This window comes from Aquila chrysaetos, chromosome 7, assembly GCF_900496995.4.
Source record: "Aquila chrysaetos chrysaetos chromosome 7, bAquChr1.4, whole genome shotgun sequence".
In the NCBI taxonomy this organism is placed as follows: Eukaryota; Metazoa; Chordata; class Aves; order Accipitriformes; family Accipitridae; genus Aquila; species Aquila chrysaetos.
The window spans coordinates 5,729,051-5,751,823 of NC_044010.1; the positions used below are offsets into that span (position 1 = coordinate 5,729,051).

At 47.1% G+C, this 22,773-nt stretch overlaps 1 protein-coding gene across 4 annotated transcripts in view; it reads left to right on the plus strand.

The window, feature by feature from the left end:
* LOC115343582 (limbic system associated membrane protein) overlaps positions 1-22,773 on the plus strand; it is a 1,014,959-nt gene that overhangs the window by 975,236 nt on the left and 16,950 nt on the right. For 3 of the 4 annotated variants that reach the window (XM_030019709.2, XM_030019710.2, XM_030019708.2), the window contains 4 exons: positions 7,146-7,280; positions 11,087-11,207; positions 12,193-12,341; positions 18,489-18,524. In XM_030019709.2, coding sequence (XP_029875569.1) covers positions 7,146-7,280; positions 11,087-11,207; positions 12,193-12,341; positions 18,489-18,524 — 441 coding nt within the window. The remainder of the gene's footprint in view (positions 1-7,145; positions 7,281-11,086; positions 11,208-12,192; positions 12,342-18,488; positions 18,525-22,773) is intronic. The other variant, XM_030019711.2, reaches the window with a different exon arrangement.

Here is a 22,773-nt window from a genome sequence, read left to right on the forward strand (position 1 = left end):
TTTAAATTCTATCTCAAGTTGAGGCAGAACATTAATTCCTTCTTCTGGTTCAGCAAAGAGCAGAAGAAAACTGGTCAAACAGAAGGCTTTGACCTGAAGCAGGGCTGGATTTTTTTTTCAGGGGGCGGTTCCCTTTCTTTCTTGTGTTCACATGTGGATTTTGAATGGAAAATCCGGTCAGTTGCTGAGATGCAGTGGTATATTGCACACCAGCTCCGTGCCCACGCTCCGGGTTCTGCGTGATGACCTTTAGTGGTCATTTATGAATAGGAGTGAAGAGGGAGTGGAAATTCAGAGAAGCAGCAGACCTGCTGCGGCTGCTTCAAGCAGACAGCCCCCACTGACAGGCACCCACGGCCGGGATGCAAGCTGCGTCCGAGCTGTCAGCTCTTGGCTTCCAGCTCCTGAGCAGAGACGTCAGCCACGGCGAGTCATCCCAAGTGGTCTCTCCCGCTGGGTTTGGTCAGCGCTGTCCCTCGAGAGAGAGCACAGAGACATCCTTCAGTCTGGGGAGGCTGCTCTTAACCTGGAAGGTTTTATTTGCATGCTGGATGCGTGGGGTTTGGGGAGAAAGTCCCGATGAAAACCGCAGGCTTTCTTAACCCCGGCCGTGCCAGCAGGTGCTCGTGCTGCCCCAGCCGGGGAGCTCCTCGGGCACCATCCTTGGCTCAGGAGGCGCGGCAGCCGGCTTTGCACGTAAGGAGAAAACGCGATTGCTGATGAGCAAGGTCCCGTGAACGCCAGGGGAAACCATGCCAGAGTGTTTCCTCCTGATCTGGCTCATTCTCATTCATGAAGCCAGAGCCAGGCCAGAGCCCTCCCTGGCACTGCACTAGTTTTTTGGTTTATGTGTAATAGCTACAGACCTAAGGGCATGGGAGGCATGAGGCCAGCTTAAACAATAAATACCCCGCTGTGCCTTGCTGCTTAAACAGAGTAATTACTGCCTTACTACATGTGACCCCTCTGTTCCCATCCCTCTGGCAGTTGTTATTTCATGGCTCCCTTTACAGAAGGGATGTCTGTGCCTCTCTCCGTGCCGTACATCTCTCTGTTTGCCACTGTCTCGCCTCCTGTCTTTCTCACTCGCTCTGTCTCAGTTCGTGTCTCTCTGTCAGTAGCTGACTACCATGCTCTCTTTTTCTCAGTCACCGAAGAATCTAACTTTGTTTGCATTTCTCTCTCAGCCACTGTCCCTCTCTTCGTTCCCCCTCTATTTTTTCTCCATCTGTTTCTCTCTCGCTCTCAAGCTTTCCCCATTTTCACCACTTCCCATGCCACGCTAGTTTTTCTGCCTTCCCCCCCTCACTGTAGCATTGTAGCACTAGCTGTCCCTTTGCTCATCCACCATCTGCTGCTCTCCACTGATCTTTTTGCTAAAAACAAGCCTCTTCAACTAAGGGACAGAAAAAAAATCCCAAGCTTATTGGAATCTCTGATGGCTGAGGAGACAGAGACTGATAGACGAAAACTTCAAAGTTTTGAATTTAAAAAAAAAAACAAACAAAACAATCCCAGCTGGAAGTAAAACAAAAAAGTTATGTCAAAGGCTCCCTTAGCTATTTTTGTCTTTCAGAAGCCTGTTCCTAGGGAATGTAAGGTGCAGAAGGAAGGAGGAAAGTTAGGTGAGCAAAACCTTAAACAATAAATGGAGAGTGCAGAGAGAACAAAAACTGCAGTTCAGCATTGGAAGTTGCTACGCACAAAAAAACTTCAAATGGCATTTATTGATTTGCAATCTTTTTTATCTCCTTGCATCTTGTTTTAGGCAGAGGAGGGCCCAACAAAGACGCATAACCCCTTCTGCTCTCCCCTCTTCACAACTACAAAGAGGCTTGCAAGGAAAACAAACATAGAAGCAGGATATCTGAGCTCTTTCTCCACATACCAAATGCAAACAGATAACTTTCAGTGGGTCTGAACTTCAGTTTAGTTTAAGACCACAACAGTATTAAAAACAAAAAAAGACAACTAAAGTAATTTCTGCACGAGCAGCAGCCCAGTGTTGGATGCACAAACAGGAGAGGACGGAGCAAAATGTGGCTGCCGCCTCTGCAGACTATCTTCTCCTTTGGAGATGTAAGGAACTAGGGCATGACGGGAAAGACCTCTCTGGTAGAGCACGTGGCTGAAGGCATTGCTGGTCCCTTGACTACCTGAAAGAGCTGTCTGCACGCAGTACAGGTGGGGTTTCGTCTGGGCGTGCGTCAGTTCTCGAAAGGAAGAGTTTAGCCTTTGAGGAAAGAGTGATGGTGCGTGGCAGTGCAAGGCGCCGTTTGGGCGGAGGTGGGAAGGACCCATAAACACATGGGGAGGGTGTAAGTCTGCGTTTCTGCACACACAGTGGGATTTATATGTATATAAATATTTAAAATACATAATAGATAAAACACAGAAGATGATATATATGTGTTATATAGATATCTCATATATATATATATATATGAGGGCACAGGCAGGTGTGCACGTCAACAGGAGACAATATGCAGAGCCCGTGGGGTTGTACAAGGCTATCTCCAAAGGGTGGGGGGGGACAGCGGGGCTTCTTGCCAGCGGGCTAGCATTGCCGAGCAGGTTTGCTGTTTGGGTTCATTATTTGCTTTACCGGGTCCAATTAGGAAGGCAGGGGATAGGAAATGTGGCTGAGGCAAGCGGGCCTTCAAAGCCTTCCTCCTGCACACATCAAAGGCGCCTGCTGCAGATCCCTCTGCAAAAAGGGCTCTGCCAGCTCCGAGCAGCGGCAGATGCCTGGCTCGCTCCGCTCGGGGTCGTTCCCTGTTGGTTTGATTGTCAAGCCTCCCAGGTTCATACTCTCTATCTCCAGCCTCCAGAGCAGAAAGCTCCTCTTTCTCATTTACTGGGACAGAGTTAAGGAGCTACAGCTTGGCACGACAGTGTTTAAAACGGGGCTGCAGCAACAAACCAAGCTAACTATGAACATGTGAAAGGCAAAAAAACCTTCAGGGAAGAAGGTTGCCTGGAGTCATGGGAAGGGATGCTTTGGGATGAGAAGAGCTGCGCTGCATGTGGAGTCATCCCCCCCAGGGAAATCTGGAAGGGCCCTCACTGGGAAGGGGTTGTACTGAACCAGACAAAACAGCCAGAGGATAACCCTTGTCGGCAAGAAAGGTTTGGCAGCAGGGTCAGGATTTCATCCCTGGATAACATGCTCAAGGCAAACATCTTCTCTTAATGGGAATGGAGTGGCTCACTTGCCAGGAGCTGGCAGTCCCTCTCTTCACCTAATAGAATATGTTCATTGTTATTGGTACCAAAGGCCATTGTCCAAGCCTTCTCCCTCCCCACTTCGATAAACTGCATAGTGACAACCATCAGCTCCCTGCCGAAGCTGGCTCCAGCGCGGAAACATTTGTAAATTTGCTCGGTGTATAAAGCTCTGTTCCTGCTCCCCCCCTTTTGCCTTAGAGGTTAGAGTTAATATGACTCACCTAATCTGGCTGCCAAGGTGAATTAGTGAAAACATCTCTACAGCTCTGTGCAAGATATCACAACCTGACATTTTTCTAACACACTGTGATACATCTTTCCTCTCCCTGATCTGTACTATGACACCTCAATTTTATATAAATGCTTTTTGTTAGAAATTGTTAGCGTACTTTTAGAGGAGACAGGGCTGCAAGCAAAAGGGTCTGTCTTGCAAGTGAGAGTAGCTGAGTTCTTGTAGCAAAATGTTGATGCCCAGGGTTGAAACAGGTTACCAGTGCAGGGACAAGAACAGTGCTACCACTATTTCAGCAAGAGACTGTCACAGAAACTTTCCCTGAAGTGTTATGCTCGTATCCGTGTCCTGGAGCAGGGGAACGAGGAGCTGAATAGGCCTACGGATGTCTTTGGCATGCCCTTTAAAAGAGAAGTCCCCGCTCTCAGTCATTCCCCCGGAGCTCCTCTGGGCAAACCAGCAGCTCATCGTGTCTTGGGAAGGGGTTGTGTGTAGCTGTGAAAGCTCTCCTGCTGGACATGGTACACGGTTTAGACTTTAAGTGCATGTATGTATGCAGGGTTGAAGCTGAAAAACATCTTCCCTTGGGAAAGTATGTACCCTTTTAGGATACTTTGGAGCTCCATTGATGTGGTTCTCTGACAGACAGACTTAACAGCACCCTTAATGAGGGTGCCACTCCATTAGAGCTGGTTAAGTCACCCTCAACCCTCTTTTCATTACGGTGACAGTCTTCTGACAAGGGCAAATTGCAGGAGAAGCAAGTCCCACTTGGAATGAACCCTGTGTATAAACAAGGCAGAATTGCAGAGCAAATGATTTGCAAAGCAGAGGCAAATTACGTTTTAACCTTTTCTTTGTGAATCTTTCCCTGATGTCTGATTAACTTTCCAGTCAACTGGCTGACCTACCAACTGGGAGTGCTGCTGTGAAAGGAGGGGAGTGTTGGTTGTCAGCTCAAATTGAGGGTGGGATTTTCAAAGAGCCTTATTAGCAGGTAGCAGTATGTGATAAGAAGATCTGGGAATTAAAAGAGTTCCCAACCAAAAATGAATCACGCTGTGGCAAAAACACAAACAACGTATTGGCTGTACAGACAGCAGCACAGTGCAGAAGTTGCGATGCAATCCTTCATCTGTGTTCAGCCATGGTAACACCTCATCTGAAATGCTGTGTTCGGTTTGGGGTATTGCACTTCCAGAAAAATGTGAACTTGTCAGAGAGGTCTAAAAGGGAAGAACAAGAATGATCAAGGGTCTGAAAAAAACCCTCACCTACACAGGAAGGTTGAAAGACCCTGGCAATGTTCAGCCAGGAAAAAAAAAAAAAAAAAAATGATGACAACTGAGGAGGAACGTAAGTGATTTAAAAGTTGATAAAAGGCTATTGCAGGGAAGGAAGGAATGATTTGTTCTTTTTGTCTATAGTGGCTAAGACAAAAATAATAGCTTTAAATTGCAGCGAGGGAGACTCAGGTCAAACTTCAGGGAAACTGCTCCAGTGGTAAGGACAGCGAAGCACAGGCACAGATCATCTGGAGCGGCTGCAGAGTCTGTGCCACTGCAGGGCCGAGGATGGCTGTCTCCCTGACATGACCCATGTGTCCTGCCTTGAAGCTGTGGAATGGGCTAGGTGGTGACTGAAGTCCCTTCCAGTACTATGACTGACCTAACTCTGGTCCTACAGGGGCTAAGGTTCCCTAACATGAATGAGTTACAGCGATAAAGTACCTTTTAAAAAATCCCACCCAGCTTCCTTCTCCACTGACTCTCCGTAGCAGCAGCCCCAGTACACAGCAGAGGATTGAAAGCCGCGTCCCGGGGCACTGGGTGGGCAGCAGGAGCCAACTTTGCCTCCCTACCTTGTAAAATACACTGCTGCCATGCGGTAAGGCCCTTCAGCAGATTGTTAGGGGATGCGAAAACCTGCCTCAAAGCAGTTGTAAGTTTTAGACATAGCAATGAGAATTCTGCTCACCTGAACATCTGGTAGGAGCTGGAAAAGGGAATGCTGGTTAGCCCCGCTGAAAGAAAGGGGAAACCTTGTCTTTACATGAGTTTAATAGGTACACTGCTGTTTTCATGCTGAGTCTCCGTGACGGGGGGTGGTTTTCCCCTAGAATGGTTCTGAAAATTGCCGGGGAAAAAAAATAGAAAAGGCAAAAATAATCAAGCGAGGGACAGAGTTCTAAGCAGATTTTGAAGTTGCTGAAGTCCCTGTCTCTGATGCAGAAGGGAAATGCACGCAGCTGGCATCGCCCAACCCGGTCAACACGCTGCAGCTAGCCTGTGCCCGTGCGGTGGGATTCATCGCAGGTCGCTCCACGGGAACTTTAGCTCCGGAGACAGGGCTTACCCACGGCTTTCACACAGTGCCGCAGAGCCAAGGACAACAGCCCTGTCCTCGCAGGCGCTATTTGAACTCCATCAAACAACTCTTAAGCGCTTACGTGAAGTGGGCAGGGTTTCAGAAGTGCTTGGCACCTATTGAGCGGAAAATGTCTTCTGGGCAGAGAGTTGCTTTGGAAAATCTGACCGCTCTCTGAGGAACCTGAATGGGAACCCTTGTGGGCTGACCTTTTTTTTTTGGGGGGGGGGGGGAAATCTGTCTTTTACCCTTTGAGGGTTGGGGGATGCTTTCTCTAAACATAAGCAGGCACTCAGCTGGGGCTTGTGTCTTTGCATGCTGCAGACCAGTGCTTGCAGCCCTCTCGGAGAAGGGAAGCATCTCCCTTTACACTGCTGCCAGTGCGGTTCAGATTCTTTCCAGGAGGAGCCTTACTTTGCTTTCTGAAGGAATAGGGTAGATATACCGATCCTAATATTTCATGCTTCCCTGGCACCTTTCATCTAACGATTCTAATGTGTTTTTTACGTGGGTTAACCTCACCACCCTTCTCTGACCAGGAGGTGATGAAGAGGGGGGCTATTAGCCGCCGTTCACAGAGGGAGAGCAAGGGAGTGACTCACCCAAGGTCATACAGTGAATTAAAAGCAAGGCCACAGACCTCCCCTGATTCCTGCCCCTGGCTGTAACCCGGACGCTCAAGTCACTGCTTTCAAAACTGTGTTAGCGAGGCAGCACGGTTTAAATATGTCATTTCGTATGTACAGTAGATCAGGGATTCGTGATGATTATTGGTCTCTGCGGATCAAATTACACTTTGTTTCTCTCAGTTTGGCCGTGTTTAATGGTAGCTCGATCTGATCGATGGCACTTCAGGGTGGTGGTTGCTCTGAGAGTCAGAAAGACATTTTTCACAGTTTTGCAGTGGAGAAAAGGGTGCTGACAATACACCGCTGCATCTGAGGACCCAGCTAGCCCTGAACCAGCCCATCGGCCACAGGCTGACTAACCTGCCCTGGTACTCAGCCACCACACCAGTGAACCTACTCCGGTCTCATGTGGTAGAGATTCTGCTTCTTGGCCGGGACAGCCTGTGAGATGCAATGCTTTGGTACTGCTCGTATGCTTCCTTCCAGATTTTCAGAACCCAGGTTTTCCGTAACTGAATAAAAGGCTAGCATCTTGCTGATACGGCTTCTGAAATACTTTAAAATCGCTCATGACTGTTGTTTGTTTGCAGAATCCCTGTTGTGATCATTCCTCCATAGCAATTAAGCAGAAGGCTTCCCAAATCTGAATGCCTAACAGAGCCACCATCTGTATTTTTCTGTCCCACCAGGCAGAGAGTTTGAAGGCGAGGAGGAGTATCTGGAGATCCTAGGGATCACGCGAGAGCAATCGGGCAAGTACGAATGCAAAGCTGCCAACGAGGTTGCTTCAGCAGACGTCAAGCAAGTCCGGGTCACTGTGAACTGTGAGTACATTGCAACTGGAGCAGGTCAACGGGAAGAGCTTTGCCCACAGGCAGGGGTGACTTTAGGATAAATAGAGAAGCCTTTCTGGTTTATAGTATGTGATCTGAAATGGGGGGGAGACGCTGAGGAAACTATCTGCAATCAGACACTTATCATAGGGTATAGGTTGTGCTTTAAGCCTGGTAATATATAAGAAAAGAAAGAAAAAGAGAGAGAGAGAAAAGAGAGGAGCTGTGAGTTGCTCCCATCTCTCCCCTCAGAAACACTGGCGATGCCTTGTTTTCACTCATTGATATTCGGGAGAACAGTAGCGTGAAGAGAAGCTTCAGCAAGGCAGCAAGGAGAGATAAGGGAGGGTTCAGCTGGCTCAGAGCAAACACACGCCTGCCTGCACCCAGCCATCTCAGCAGTGCCTACGTGGGTACCACAGCCCAGGGGCCTGGGGGGACGTGCGGTAGAGGCATGTGTTGATGAGAGGGTGCAAAAACTTGACTTTTATGCTGATTTCAGGTCATTAGCGTAAAGCCCTCTTAAAGAGACCCTCCGTGCACCAATGCAATACAGAAAGAGGCTAGACCAAAGGATACGGCAATCCACCTAAAAACACCGAGAGGCACAGTTGGCCACGTGGCTTACATCCACGACTGTATGAGTGGGGCATGGATCCCATCGCCCATATGTGCTTAGACAAATGTCCGCTTCACTCTGCTGGCGTGCCCCTCTCACAGTGACACAAGATATTTCAGACTGCTGTCACTTTTATAATCCTACATGTGTATATGTCCACCTCCGTATTTGTATGGCTCGTGTTTGGCACTGGAGTGATTTAAAGTGAATATCCCCACCTACCCACTCTGTTTCCTTGCTTGGAAGCTGATACCCCTGCAGCAGGGATGGATGAATGGGAGGTATATCCTCTCCTGACCTTCTTCAGTTTACGCACCAGAATATTAACTTAACCTGAAATTGGAGATGGTTACAGACATGTTTCAGGGTGCATATGCATGGCATTGATTCTTGGATAGCACCTTCAGGGAGTGGGTTAGGGCAGAGAGCTGATGGCAGCAAGTGCTTCAGCCCATCCCAGTCTAATTTGCCACCACAGGTGATTTTAGCACCTTTTAATGCCATTCTTGCTCTTTGTCTCTTTCTTTCCCTTTGGGCCATCACATCAGATCAACTTGTCTGTCTTGCTTAGAAGTCAAGGTTATAGGCTCCCTGCAGCATCGTCAGAATCCACAGAGTTCTTTATAATTCTCTGAGAAATTGGGTGGCAGTGGTTTAATACCAGCTGCTTTATGGGCCAAATTTAGCATTAACGTGAAACTGTAGTAGCAGATTTTCTGCAGTAAAACTGTTGAGGGTTTTTTCCTGTCAAAAACAGCTGAGTTTATAAACCCGAGACATTCCATAAGAACCAATTAATATTTTCAAATATTTCTGTGAAACATAATTTCAATGATGCTTTTAACATGGTTGAAACAGATTGTTTGTATAAAGTCAGAATGTTTGGTTTTGACTTAGTTTCAACTCATAATAACTATGCTACAGTAAGATCTTAAACATTTTTACTGTTGGAATATATGAAAATATAATGTGATAGAGTATTGTAATATTATTATGTGGCCTAATTTGTAATGTAAGCAACTTAAAAATTCCTTAGGGACGGATCTTTTTTTTGAAACAAAGGGGAAAAAATCTAAGAGGTTATGAGGGCCATGCACAGGAAGAAAAAAAATCAGTCCTGTTTGGGGAATGACAGCTAGACATTTGCATACATCTTTCCTTATCGTGCTTCCTTAAACTACACCACAAGCAGCAGAAAGTGGGAAAACTACAGTAAGTTTGAAAAATGGGACCTGCCCAACCTCGGGAGCTTCCTGGCCATCACTTATCATCCGCTGATGCTGTGGAGCACGTAGCTTGTCAGCCCGGACTGCAGGAGAAAGCATCCTCGCTTTGCTTTGGTCTCACACTACCACCTTCAGGCTTTCTGAGTAATGGCCCTTGCACATCACAGACAGGGAAACTGAGGCCTGGGGAAGAGTGGGGGGGGGGGGGCAAACAGCTAAAGGGAACCCGCTCCTGGCTTCCCCGGCAGCAAAACAGCTAAACACAAAGCGGCTGCTTTCTGAGTACAACGGGCTGGCCAGCCCTCTGGGCTCTGTCCTTTAAAAAGCGGAGGAGGGTGGCTAAGGCAGGGATGGCTCAGAGCGAGGGGCTGGCAGCAGCCCGGGGAGCACACACCCGCCAAGGCCATTTTCTAGGCCCATAGAAAGGTGCTTGTTCATTTTGTGACTCACCTCTTGTGCTGGATGCAGTGAAATGGAAAAAGTTTGTCTCGCTGCAGGCAGCAAGAAGATATACTGCTCGAACCAGAAAATCGAAGAAGGATGCTTAAAAAATCACCTTCACTATCCTTTTATTACCCCTCCTCCTTTCCAAATTAAAATATTTACGTGAACCCACAGCCTTTGAATGTAGGATCCTATTTATGTACACTTATTAATATTTATGATGTTAGAGGGCGCACTGCAATATCCCTAAAGCCCTGCATAAAATCCCGATTAAGGTCAGGAAAGGGATCACATTGAGATGGCTAATGTGTTCACAAACAAACTTCTTTCCATTCATTTTCCAGACAGAATTATTTTTTTCTTTGACTGACACAATCCATTTTGATTCTTTTTTTGGCCTTTCAGTGCTGGGACGGATACAGGCGGCGGAGCTGTACTCTGTACACACAGAGTGTGCTTTACGGTAACTTGAAATTCGGCAAAGTAGCTGTCTCAGTTGCAGCCCCATAATCTCAGGGTATGCAAGTATTAGTGATGAGAGACAAGGCACTTATTCCCTGATCCCTCTCAGCAGCCAGGTGGAAATAATTCTGCCTTTTAACATGTAAAGCTTGCCACTTAACATTTTGAACATGGGGCTGGGATTGAAGATGCCGGTGCCTACCCTACTCGGCACCCAGCCAGCACTAAGACCTAGCTCCAGCGGAGCACACCGATATGGTTCCCAAGTTTTCTTTGCCCGTGGCACAACTCTCAAGCTTCAAAGTAAGCAGAGGTGGGAGCACCGTGCTGGGCTGAGGGCAAGCTTCACGCAGAGCAATCCCGAGCAAGCCCGCTTGGAGCCTGTGACAAAACATGACGTCCAGGAAGGTTTGGGCAGGATTTGTCACCTTAGACACCTAAGGGAAGCGTCTCAACAAGTGGTCTGGCTCTCAAAGTTTCACCCACAGCTCCTGCTAGAGCTCTTCCCTTTTAAGCCATGAATGTATTTCTGTCTCAGACATGTTGCCTCAGTCCTTTCCTTTCTTATTATAGTTTTGACATTAGACACAGAGGTTATATGGAAAAAAAATTTCATGCTAGTGTTAAATTCCTCCTTTATTCCTTTTACTTTTGCTGTCATCCTTTACCCTTGATGAAGTCTTTCTCTCATCTTCTTCTCCCTGATGAGCCCATGTGCACTAGAGATCCACAGGTAAATATTCATAAATTACAGAAGTCCATCATTAACCTTAGCTCTGCCTGTGTATGCCTATGCATTTATGACAGAACTTTATTCAGTGTTGCTGAAGAGAAGCACGCATGATGCTAACGCAGTGTATTAGGGAGAGTTCAGAGAGCAGGTATTATTCTCCAGAGGAGCAGGGGGGAGCGTGTGCCACAGCCAGGAGGAGTCATGGGCCTCCACCGGCCCGAATGGTTTGCATGAGGAAACCAGCCCTGACATAGTTTCACTATATCGTTCCGCCTGGAAGTGTGTGAAGTGACCGTGTGTTTCCTTCCTGCAGACCCTCCCACCATCACAGAGTCCAAGAGCAATGAAGCGGCCACGGGACGACAAGCCTTACTCCGGTGCGAGGCGTCAGCAGTCCCCACGCCTGATTTCGAGTGGTACAGAGATGATACCAGGTAAGACCTTTAGCTCGCCTCTTCCCTCCTCTCCTTTTCAGTCCACTCAATAGAGGATCCTTAGAGAATCACCTATCATCCTCCCCAGCTCTTCTCCTCAAACAAATTACTCTTCACAATCCACATAAGTCACGATGGTCCCATCAGACTCGGCAGAGCCAGCACGGTCAGGGCTGGAGGAGGCAGTCCCTCTCCGTGCTGGGGATGCTGAAGAAAGTGCAAAGGATGGAGCTCTTGCCTTTAAGTCAATTACGGGCCAATACACAATTAAGACATCAATAGTGCTTTCTTCCTGATGATGTTCATGCATTAAATAGCCCATGATACAGACAAAAAAAGTAGGCAGTGTTAGTTGCCAAGTAGGTAATGCCACTCTAGGTGCCTTCATCTAGGGGAAGGAGTTGCTGAGGTGTAAGATTCCCCCATCTGTGTGACCTGAGCCATCTGGATTTGCATAAGAGAGAAAATGAGAAGAGAAAAAGGATCTGTCCCTTACACCTGAGCATTTAGCTGGCATTAAGAAGGTTGTGTTACTATCCTGGTTTTTAACCTGACCTGTGTGCACAGGCTCAGGGGTGACTCAGCTTTGGTATATGCACATACTGGAACACATGAATTGGTGTGTTTCACTAAAAACCTTTTGTTCAAGTACGGACTAGCTCTCAACTGGCCATGGTGTGTTCATTTCCAAGTGTTAGTTGGTGCTGGGTGAAGGCTTCCTGCCTTTCCCTTGGCTTTTCTTGCTTCTCCACTGCTTTACTCGTGGCCTTTCACCCCACTGCGCTCCTTCTTCCTTTCATTCCCTGCTCCTGCTTTCCATCAATGCCTTCTTTGGTCTCTTTCTTCTCACGTCTCCTTCGTGCCTCCCTCCATCCTCCCCTGCTAGCTGGGCTGAATGACTTTGGTTTACTGCCTGCTGGGCAGTGATTTCCTTCCCAAAACACAACCGCCATTGCACTACACACCTCTTCTCCTGTCTTCCCAGGATAAACAGTGCCAACGGTCTGGAGATAAAGAGCACGGGAAGCCAGTCTCTGCTGATGGTGGCCAACGTCACTGAGGAACACTACGGGAACTACACCTGCGTGGCTGCCAACAAGCTGGGAGTCACAAATGCCAGCCTATACCTTTACAGTAAGTATGGGAGAGGGGGAAGGGAGGTCCAGATCGCTCTCACAAGGACCAGGCTGTGTAGGAAGCACACGGTGACCAAAACTCAGGAAAGCATCCGCTTGCCACCCCCACCCCCCCCAAACCTCCAGCCATAAACTGCCTTTCAGCACTCTGCTTCAGATACCTACGTGTTCATACTTGCCGTGAAACACAAACACAGCCAAATTAAAAGGTTTACAGTCAAGCCCTTTGATTGACTTTCTTTGCCGAAGTCAGATTTTGTTAAAATAATAAAAACATGTTTGTTTTAAAGCTGGAAACAAAAAACCCTTTAGAATGACAGCCCTTTTAATAAGGAGACAGAAGGCCAGGGCTCAGAGGGTCCGTGACAGCTGAGAAATGACAAGTAATTCAGAGAGATGGAGAGAACTAGCCACCGAGCCTGAGGAGAACAAGAGAGAGTCAAGAAAAAGAGAAATGAGTTTGAAAATGGAAGGAAAAGAAGTAGGGAAAGACAGAATGATTTAAAGGGGCATACCGTAGGGAATGTGGGGGAAAAGGTAATCAGCAGATGAAATATGGAATAAAATTCCTTGGATCTCATTCTGCTACCTTTCAATTACTGAGTTTGTCATAGTAAGTGTAAACAGGCAGAAGTTGGGACTAGACCAAACTCTAGAGCAGAGTTACCTGCTGGTTCTGAATTTTGCAGCTGATTGAAATCTGACCCTAAACAGAGCCCCTGCCCCTCATCTACCACCCATGCACATGTACAAACTGTGGCTTATTCAAAATGCAGTTCCCAATTCCAGGTCCAAAACTTGGGCTCGACTTGGACCACACGTTGTTACTGCTGCCAGAAATAGACTGCAGCAGAATGACCCGCTCACATGAATGGACACATAGACACAAGAGTGACTTAGGGCTGTATTCCTGTGACAGCCCCAAACTGAATTAAAACACTCAGGCTGTGACCTGCATGTTCTTTTAAATAGAAAAAAGATAAGCTGTGTAAAGCAGTCTCAGTACGGGACGGAGTTTAGTCTAGTTTCTGCTATGTGTGGTCAGATTAATCAAAGCCTCAGAAAAACAATGTTTTGGTTTGGTTACTTTTTAACAGATGTAGTGCAAAAGGGTAAATCCATTGGCATTCTTTCTTCACCACCTCTGGATTTATTTCATGGCAGTTTGAATTTTTGCAACATTTGGGTGTATTCTGTGTAAGTTTTTTTCTAAAGAACAGATATTGTCGTAAAAGAACATATATTTGATTTCCTGTAGCATTGCAGCACACAAAGCAAATTCCTACTTTGAAAGTCTTTTCACCCACCCTGGTCTTGTGACTGTCATGAGATTCAAAAAAAAATCCTCAGGCAGCAATCTGGAACACAATTTTCAAATACTCCAGATTTGTTCTTGCTGATATTAATATAATGCTAAGTTTAGAATCCATTATTTGTGGCTGAATTCTAAATTTGGCCCTCTCTGTTGGTTCCTGTTACACAGATGAGCTGGAATGCATCACTGAAACAAAATATAAGATGAAATTCAATAATGTATGTATGCACACGTGATTTTAGCTGGGGGGTTGGTTTTGCTAGAAAAGCATTTTGCTTGAGTTCAGAACTTCACCTCAAAGGATCTCAAAGGACTTGCTAGCAATGAATATTTTAACATCACAAGTTATTTAGAAATGGGTGTGTGTTATTAGCACCATTTTTCAGCAGGAAACTAAGGTACAGAGTGAAGAAATGGTTTACCCATGGTCGTAAAATGAGTGGCAGAACCTGTAAGAGACCCGGGGAGATCTTGCGAAGTTGCCATTAACTATTCCAGGAGGAAATGTGGCAGCTATTAAAGATGACTTGCAACAGCAAGGGTCCTATTTTAGCCTCCTTTTTATGTATGAAGAAAACTTTCCTTCTTTCAAGTTGTTGGATTTTGTTTATCATTTTTACCTTAGAAATTGAAGGCCTATTTATGCTGGAAAATGCTAGAGAACTTCACAAGAGCCAGAAGAATGGAGGTGCAGGAGCTAAGAGAGATTCGGTGATTTTCAGCAGACTGTTTCTAACTTTCATTTTTGTTGCCCAGTTAATCTGTATTTCTTCAGTGTGCAATTGCTTCATATTGTTTCAGGAAATCTCTGTTCTTCTTCTAGTTCGTGTGGAAGAGAGAAAGAGAGAGAAAAAAAATAAAGTCAGGCAGACTACAGCTGGTATTTCTAAGGTTAAGAAATCAGGGGGGAAATAAGTGAAAAGTATCCAGCCTCACAAAGTTAAAGAGAGCAGCTGAAAAATCCTACAAGCCCAGGTGAAAAAAATGCTGTAGTTGTCACACAGTAGCTGAAATAACAGGTAATGTACACTCCCAGCCACACACTCAGGCAGAAAAATAAAGCAGTGCCAAGTTTTTGCGAGGTACAGCAGATAGATACTCAAATACTTGGGAGTGGTTTTCATCCCCAGAATCAGAGATTTTATTTCTTTTTTAAATAGAGAACAAGCTCACTGTAGGGCAACATCCCACTAGGGAGGCAGATACAGCGATGGTTCCTCAGTGTCCCATTGCAGCACAAAAAAGAATGGCAGCCAGGAGTGAAGAAACAACCAGAGAGCTAATAATGAGGCACTGGCAGCTTTGCCCGAGGTGGAGGGCAGAAGGGGAGCTTGCAAAATGATGTGAAAGAACAGTTTAGCAATAGAGAAAAATGGGTGACTACCATTCCAGGAAATCTCAGCCAGCATTGAAAAACTCTCGGAGAGACCGAGTGCCCTAGATGTCAATGCCATAGATAGAAGATGCATTAAAATACAAAAGCAGCTCCCTTGAGCTGTATGAATAGATAGCTAGTGATCTTCCTTAAAGGACGTAGCTGCAGGATTGCCTGCTGTAGGTGGAGAGATTTATACCTCTCACTCCTGGAGACTGAGTTTACAACAACATAAAAATGGCCATACCAAAGGTCTGTCTTACCCAGGAACCTGTCTCCAACAGCAATATGGAATATGTTTGCAGAGAGGGTACTCAGGTACAGTTTGATGATACAACTGATGTAATAGCTTGCTGCCATCCCTTCCTCCCCACTCCTTTTGCTCACCCCGCTCTCTGCCACATTCTTTTGTTTTTTTCCTTATTCTGGTACTGGGTGGACAACCCGCTGAGCCAGTTCAACCTGCTAAACCCGTGAAAAAGTAATGGAGCTTTACCGCCCGCCCCCCAAAAGGCCCCGAAACGTTTTCTTTTGTCGTACTGAGCTGAATGAGTGCATGGAAGGGCTCAGCAAGCACCAGAGCCCATGCAAGAGGGGAAGCCGTATCGCACATCTGTGGATATGAGGAGTTGGGAGGCAGGACCATGTTTTGCAGCATTAGTGAGCCAGTAGGTTGATTCAGCTCTGCAAAGCCTAGGAACGGGGTTTGTAAACTCCAAGCACAAAATACTATGAGACCTAGGAAAGGGGGAGTAACACAGGTCTCTGAGAAAATTACCTGACAGAGAGGCCAAGCCAGGGCTGCCATCACAGAGCAACAGAGGTGAAAAGTAGTGCCGCAACTGAAGGGAAAGGGTTTTTTTCCTAAGTGTATTAGGAGGGAGGGAATGTGTTTTCTTTTCATTGCACTCAGCTAACAGAGTGCTATGAAAAGCACTATGAGTAAAAGTCACAAGTTGTATCTTAAGGCATGCTACACAGAAGTGTAAATGGGTATATATGCCACATACGCATCTGCTGAACAAGCATATAGATACATAGGTTTACGTGTACGTGAGTGTGTATACATATGCATGCAGCTGTGCGACGTATAAGCAAGCGCACACTCACCCCCACAGGCACACAGAAGCAGGTGCAGTACCTGGTACATTCTAGCAAGGCAGAGAAAAGAAATGAAAGCTTTGCCAAATGAGTTGACTTCTGCCTCCCGCAGAGCTAGCCCATCCCGGAGGATACACCGGGAGACAACAGGGCAGTGCCGCACATCCTTACGCGGTCCTGCTGGCTAAATTGTCTCAATTATAGGAGACTGCCACCTCAGCAGATCCCGTGCCGCATCCTCTGCGGTTTGCATCCTTTGCACCCTTCGGGGAGTAAGAAAACACGGTGGTGAAGCAGCAGCTGGCAAGGCCCATGCCATTTAGAAGCAGCAGCAGATGCGATCCCACCACCCCTGCCTTCTCGAGAGGCTTCGGGTAGAGTTATCATTACAGTCCAGCAGTTTTGATCGCAGCAAGAGGCATGTTCCTAAGAAGAGCTGGCACTTGCCTCTAACTTGTCATTATTTGTTAGCGCCTCGGCACAAGTGCTGGCTGCGTGCGCACGCTTACACCCCTTCTCCTAACTCTGCCCACGCTTTGTTGCACCTGAGCGTTTGCTTATGGTGGTTGCTGCTAGGGTTTGGAGCGTAACTGCGGCTGAAATCTCTCTTAGTCGCTCTTAGGCAAACCCCGTGTTTTCCCAGGGGCTGTCAATAACGGGGAGACTCAGGAGAGGAGGAAGGTGGTTAGGGTGACAGCCAGATGGGGCAAGGCTGAGACACTGCTAATGAGCCAGGGTGGAGCAATAAAGGCAGCACGCAGCGGGTGAGGGGAACTGAGGTAGAGTCCTTGAATAGAAAGCAGCATGATAATGAGGCCGTAGTGCTTTGCTTTAACTGCTTATGCTGTGCAGTCTGCAGCCTGCTGTGCGGGAAGAAGGTAAAGGGGAGTTGAGTTATTTAACCAAACTAAATAACAAGGAAGTCATGTCAGCATAACAGCCTGCTTTCGCAGAACAATAGTCCCCTGTTGCTACATAAACACAGAGATCCAGGCTAGCTGCGTATTTTCTAGGCAAGAGACAATCTCCCCTGTGCCTGCTGTGGATTCAAACAGCTCCATTACCACCACGAGGGCAGGAGATCTGCCAGTGTCACAGGGATGGGCCTGACCTGCTATGTCCCCACGGGCTCCAGCGAGGCAGAAACTAGCTCTTTGCACCAAGGGTGCTGTCTAAAGAGCGTTGGCCTCCAAATAGCTGGGCCTGGGTTGATCGGAGAAGAGTAGTGGACTGCTGATGTATCCTGCCAAGCTCTATGTCCGTCAGCAGTGGTCTTAGCACTGTCCTCACAGGTAAGCCAGGAAACAACTCATTGCCCCAAGCCTATCAGCTGTTGCATAGTGGCATATTCCACAGCTAAATGTCTACCTCCTGATCAGTCCATGCGCAGGAACTTGTCTCAGTCAGTACGAGGCATCCACCGAGCTCTGGAGGTAAGGAAAGGAGTCCCAGTGATCAGGGTTGGGCCTGGGGGGCTTGTATTCTTGGTTCGGCGCCTGGCTCTGCCAACAGTTTGGCATTTGACCTTGGGCAAATTGCTTCCTTGCTCTGTGCATCAACTGCACGATCTGTAAAATGGAATTAACGCTACTGTTAGCCTGAGACTGAGGTCTCTGACACCAGTTTCCCTCAGTCTCTGTGCAATTCTTTTGAGATCCTTGTGTGGAAGAAGCAAAGCGTGAAGCCAGCAGTGACGTATAACAAAGTCCTGCTGTGACGTATAACGAGGACTCATTGTAAAAACCCTGTAAACAAAACAGCAGGCTCTGCGTAAAACTAGAGGGTGATGAGTCTTCAAAAACTCTGTTCCCCTCAGAAGACAAAAGCTCCAAACAACCACAGTGCCCTTGAGGATTCACCAGGGTGACTGCTCCCATGCTGAGATCCTCAGGGGACCTGTCACTGGCAAGAAATACATTGTGAAGGAGGTTCTGGGGAGGCAGCAACTACCCATGGAGGACTTCCACAACTCACCTCTCTGCCAACACTAGCTTCCAGCCAGAGGTGTAGCTAAGAGGTGCTGTAGTGTGACGACACGAGTGGTCTTGAAAGTCAGAGGGGAGATACGGCCCATCAACTCCAATTACCTTCGCTGCAGGTGCTTAATCCCTCTTGCTGTGTGGATATTATTTGTTTAGTTTTTCAAATGACTTCTCTCTGACTCCCAGTCCCAGGGGATGTTGATACGTATTAGGTGTGTTACTAGCAAAATGCTCTGTCTATGAAACCTACTCTAGTTCGTCTAATTTGGGGACGGACAGCTCCATCAGGTTTGTATCTGCTGCTTGCTTGGTGTGAAAAGTGGCTTGTCCTTTTCTCCTGCATGTTGCTTATTGTTTTTTTTCCCCCCTTAGAACGAGTTTTACCCACACTCCCCAATCCTTTTCCAGGTCAGTATATGTTTTATGTTGAAGTAGCTCTTTAGCCGGGTCATTCTCCATCATCTTGACAAATGTTCAGAGCTAGGGATGGGCAAAACAGCTCAGAAATGCAGGAAAATAGGGGCTTTCCCTTCTTGTCTACATGCCATTTGGTCTCTTCTGCTCACCTTCCTCATCCTTCCCCTTCCCCCCCGCCTTTTCAAAAAGCCAGTCAAGTAAAGAGCAACAACCTTTAGCCAAGCTTTAAGCCATGACATTGTGTCCTCACCCAGGTCTGGACAGTCTTCAGTGAGGTTCAAGTTGTCTACAGACCTACTCCTAATACATATTCCTGTCCTAAGCTGTCTTTGCCCACACGTTCAGATTTGGATCAAAAGCATAAGCAGACCTAAAATTTTGCAGAGCTGGTGGAAGGGACAAGTGAGAAGCTAAAAATTAAATTTCTGCCAGGAGGTTTTTTTCACTCTAGTTGTGCAGACTATCCATGGTGAAACACTTTGTTTTCTCATTCCTCTGTCACACATCCCCAAGTGTGCCAGTCACGTAGTGCTGCATTTGAGGCAGAGAGCATGTAAAGAGGTGCACGGTGAGGTGTTACTGTCTGCTTTATTCCAAGGGAAGAAGGTAGGAAGGCAAAACAGGGTCTGAGTATTTTTCCTGTCTCCGTGCTGCCCAAGCATGCCTCGGGTCCAGGCAGCATGGCCCCAACATCCACGTGAGACTTGGGGCTTGGATGCGACCTTCAGATTCTGAAAAAGCGCAGAGACTGGGCACTTCCAGAAAGCAGGCTACAGTGTTTGAAACAAAATCAACAATAAGGGAGCCAGCCCCTGTATTCACTTAAAAAAATCTTGGCCTAGAGCTTCTTAGTATCTTTGTTTTACCGCCCTATGATGAAGATGCACTCAACTCATGGGATGTTCAGAGGCCTAAATAGTTAATGTCTGCGCAGAGCTTTGGGGTAGAGTGTTATTAAGGACCCATGTTGTTTTGCAGAAGAGTACCTGCCCAAGTAAAGCACCTGCAGGTACTCCCATGAAAAGAACAATAAATGCTGGGTGTTACACCAGCTCCATTTAACTACTGTGCCGTTTTCAAATCAAGCTCTGCTCTTGGCAACTTATTCAGGCTCAGGATGTAGTCACAATTGCCTATTTAAAAGGCAAATCCACAAATACAATTAAAGAAAAGTACCTACAAAAAAAGGGGGGGGGGGGGGAGAAATCAAGCTACCATTAAAATTAAATCCCAGAGAGTGATTTGTAAATAACATTCAAGGAGCTGAGAAAAGGAGTAAAGTAGGCCATTGGGAACCTAGTGTGGAAAAATAAATCCAATTAAACACCATTATCGTATGTATTGCAAATGAAACTTGTGCTTGGATATGAAATTAAAGTTGCTGAGGCTGTTTGGGTTGTAAGGTTTTGGGTGTTCTTTTTTTAAGCAGAATTTTCAATGACAAATATTTTTGTCTGATGGAAAACCCAGGGCTCTTTCTTTTTATGATTATTTTTATTATATATCCTTAAATTCCACAGGCAGGCAGTGTTAATTTTTTTCATAGCCAGCCCTGTTTACAGCTGGTTTTGAATTAGTAGCCCATTAAGCTAAATGATAAAGCAAAAACTGCAAGTGAGCAAGGCCAGGATTTCCATACCGAATACCCCCCTAATCAAGGTGCCAAGGCCATCCTGCACAGCTTCAGTCAATCCATTAAAACACTTCCCCCTCTGTCTTTGAAGTAGTTATTTTTTTCCTTTTACTGCTTCCCAGTCTCCTGAGATCATCTCGAAGGACGTCCTGGTGTGACATCACTTCTGTGAGGAGTCTCCAGGAATTTGTGGTGCCAAATGCTGGGATATCTCTAGTGACCCAGGACACGCAGAGAGGATTTTGCAGAGGGGGAAAGCAGAGTTCAAATACTCCGGACCTCATCTGTTTTCTGAAAGCCCCTACCAGCTTCTCCGATGTGGGCGTTCAGCACAGATATTGGCACTTATCTCAACATTTGCTTTTACTTTGCTGTTCACCTTCAAAGAAACCTTAGGCATAAAACTTTCTTGTTAGACCTTTTTCTCCCTATGAGTTGATGTTCTGAGATGCAGTCCTCAGCTCTCAAATAAGCCTCTCCTTAATGACCAGAATCACAGCCCCCTCCCTCTTTCTCCCTCAATCTCCGTTTCTCTTAAGCCTCTGTAACACTTCCCTGCCCCGTGGGGTTTTGAGCATTAATTTAAAAGGAAGGTGTTTTGAGATGAAGAGCACTGTAGTCATGCTAAGCATTGCTATCATTAGCTAGCTGCTGTGGAAACATCTTGCTTTCAGACAGGCTGGAGACTCAGAAGCAGCCCATTCAGCTAAACACATGGGACTTGAATTCGATGAGGCAGTCTCCTCAAAGGCTGGTGGAGCCCAGCTGATTCAGCTCATAACTGAATTGTCCTTGGTAAATTTTCCAGCCCTCCTGATTTTGCAGCCGGGCACTCGAAATGCCCTGAAATGTCTTCTGGGATGATGCCACATCATCGCATCTTCCTGCCTGCATTGTAACATCATGTTATAATGGGATGACACAAGACCTGGCTGTCACAACGGGGGCCTTACTGCATCATCAGGAGGCTTTTCAAAAGGGTTTTTCTTCTGGAAAAGGAGAATTTGCTCATTCCACACCACACCTGCCAACGACAGGGATCACTGTTGAACCTCAAAGGGGTCTGTCACAATTATGGCACTAGCTCCATCTCTGTCCTCCATTGTCCCTTGTCCTCAGCCCTTTGAACATAAGACGCCCTCCCCCGTGATTAGCACCTAGTGTCCACGTCAGAATGGCTTAGCCAGGCCCAGACCGATGGGCTTCAAAACCCGCGAGTCTTCCTCACGGGAGTTTTGTGATGAGGGCTTATCACAGACTAACCAGAGGCTTTCTCAGCGTGGTTAGCTTGAATGCCCTGGGAGCTCAGCAAGGGGCATGCTGTGTTTCCCAGAAAGCAGCACATCCAGAACTGCCCGCGGGGCATCAAGCGTGCCGGTCTTTGGGGCCCGATCAGACGAAGTCATGGCCATCAAGAGGGTGACAAAAGATTTATAGCAAGAGCGTGTTAGTAATTAGCGGAGGGGAGGGAAAAGGAGAATGAGCAGTCCTGTCTTTCTGCCAAAACGCGCACTGATCGGAGAATGACCCTGTATGGCTGTAGATCGTAGCTAGTCTCCGTTTAGCTGTAGCCCGTGTAGCCTGTACTGTCACTAATGCCTTCATCAGGTGGGTGGGAGCTGGGGGAAGGGAGAAAAGAGATGTTCATTTGGGTCTGATGACCAGAGTGGGAAACAGAGAACATCTTTCTTTCCAATACCCCCTTTGTCCTCTTCCCTCCCTATGGAGGTCCTAGCTGTGGAGAAGAGAGCTCATCTGTTGCAGTGGTCACCCCCACCCATCCCCGCTCCCCGTTTGCTTTCTCTAGTGCGTGGCCCCGTCAGTTCTGCTGAGTGGGCAGCTCTCGTGTCAGTGGGGTCTGCTTTGGCCAAAGGATGAACATCTGACTATTTGGAGCTAAGGAGAGAAGCATGGGAGAATACTTCAGAGAGTACAGACTGTAAAGGGTTAACACATTAGGGGGGTTTGCTGACTAGGTAGTGGTGTGGGAACAGTCCACAGAAACCAGCCCTCCCAGTATGGTGTGGCCAGCTAAAGAACCCGTCCATCTCTGGAGTCCTCTTCACTGAGGCCAGAGGGTGCTTGTTTCTCAGCTGGGCTCCAAGAAGGGGTCAGCAAAAACCCAAACCTTTGCAGCCTTTGAAACAAACAAATTGGCAGAGCTTGTCCTATCGTGATCCTGACGTAGAAACTACCAGCAGAGATAATTAATGGCCACAGGGACCAAGCGCAGGAGGGCATGTTTGGAGCCATGTGCAAGGTATTTCCATAAATTCTCAGGCATTCAGGGGCTATAGTTCAGCTGTACTGGTCACCCCGCAGTCATGTTTGCCTGACTACTTGGAGCATGCCGCTCTTCTCTGAAAGTTGGCTGAGCCTCGGGCATCGACACCTGATAACGCCCGTGACCCCGGCTGGGAAGCACAACTCACAGCCCTCCTTGCTTCCCGCTGGTGGTATCCAGCCAGATTTTCCAAAGAGCTCAATCTCCATTTGGTAAGTGCAGAAGGAGGCGGCTCTGCAGGGTGGATGCTCAGGCAGGCACTGAAGGCTGGGACTTCTCTTGCTGCTCGGGGTCAACCCTGCCAGGTCTGCAGGCACTGAAGG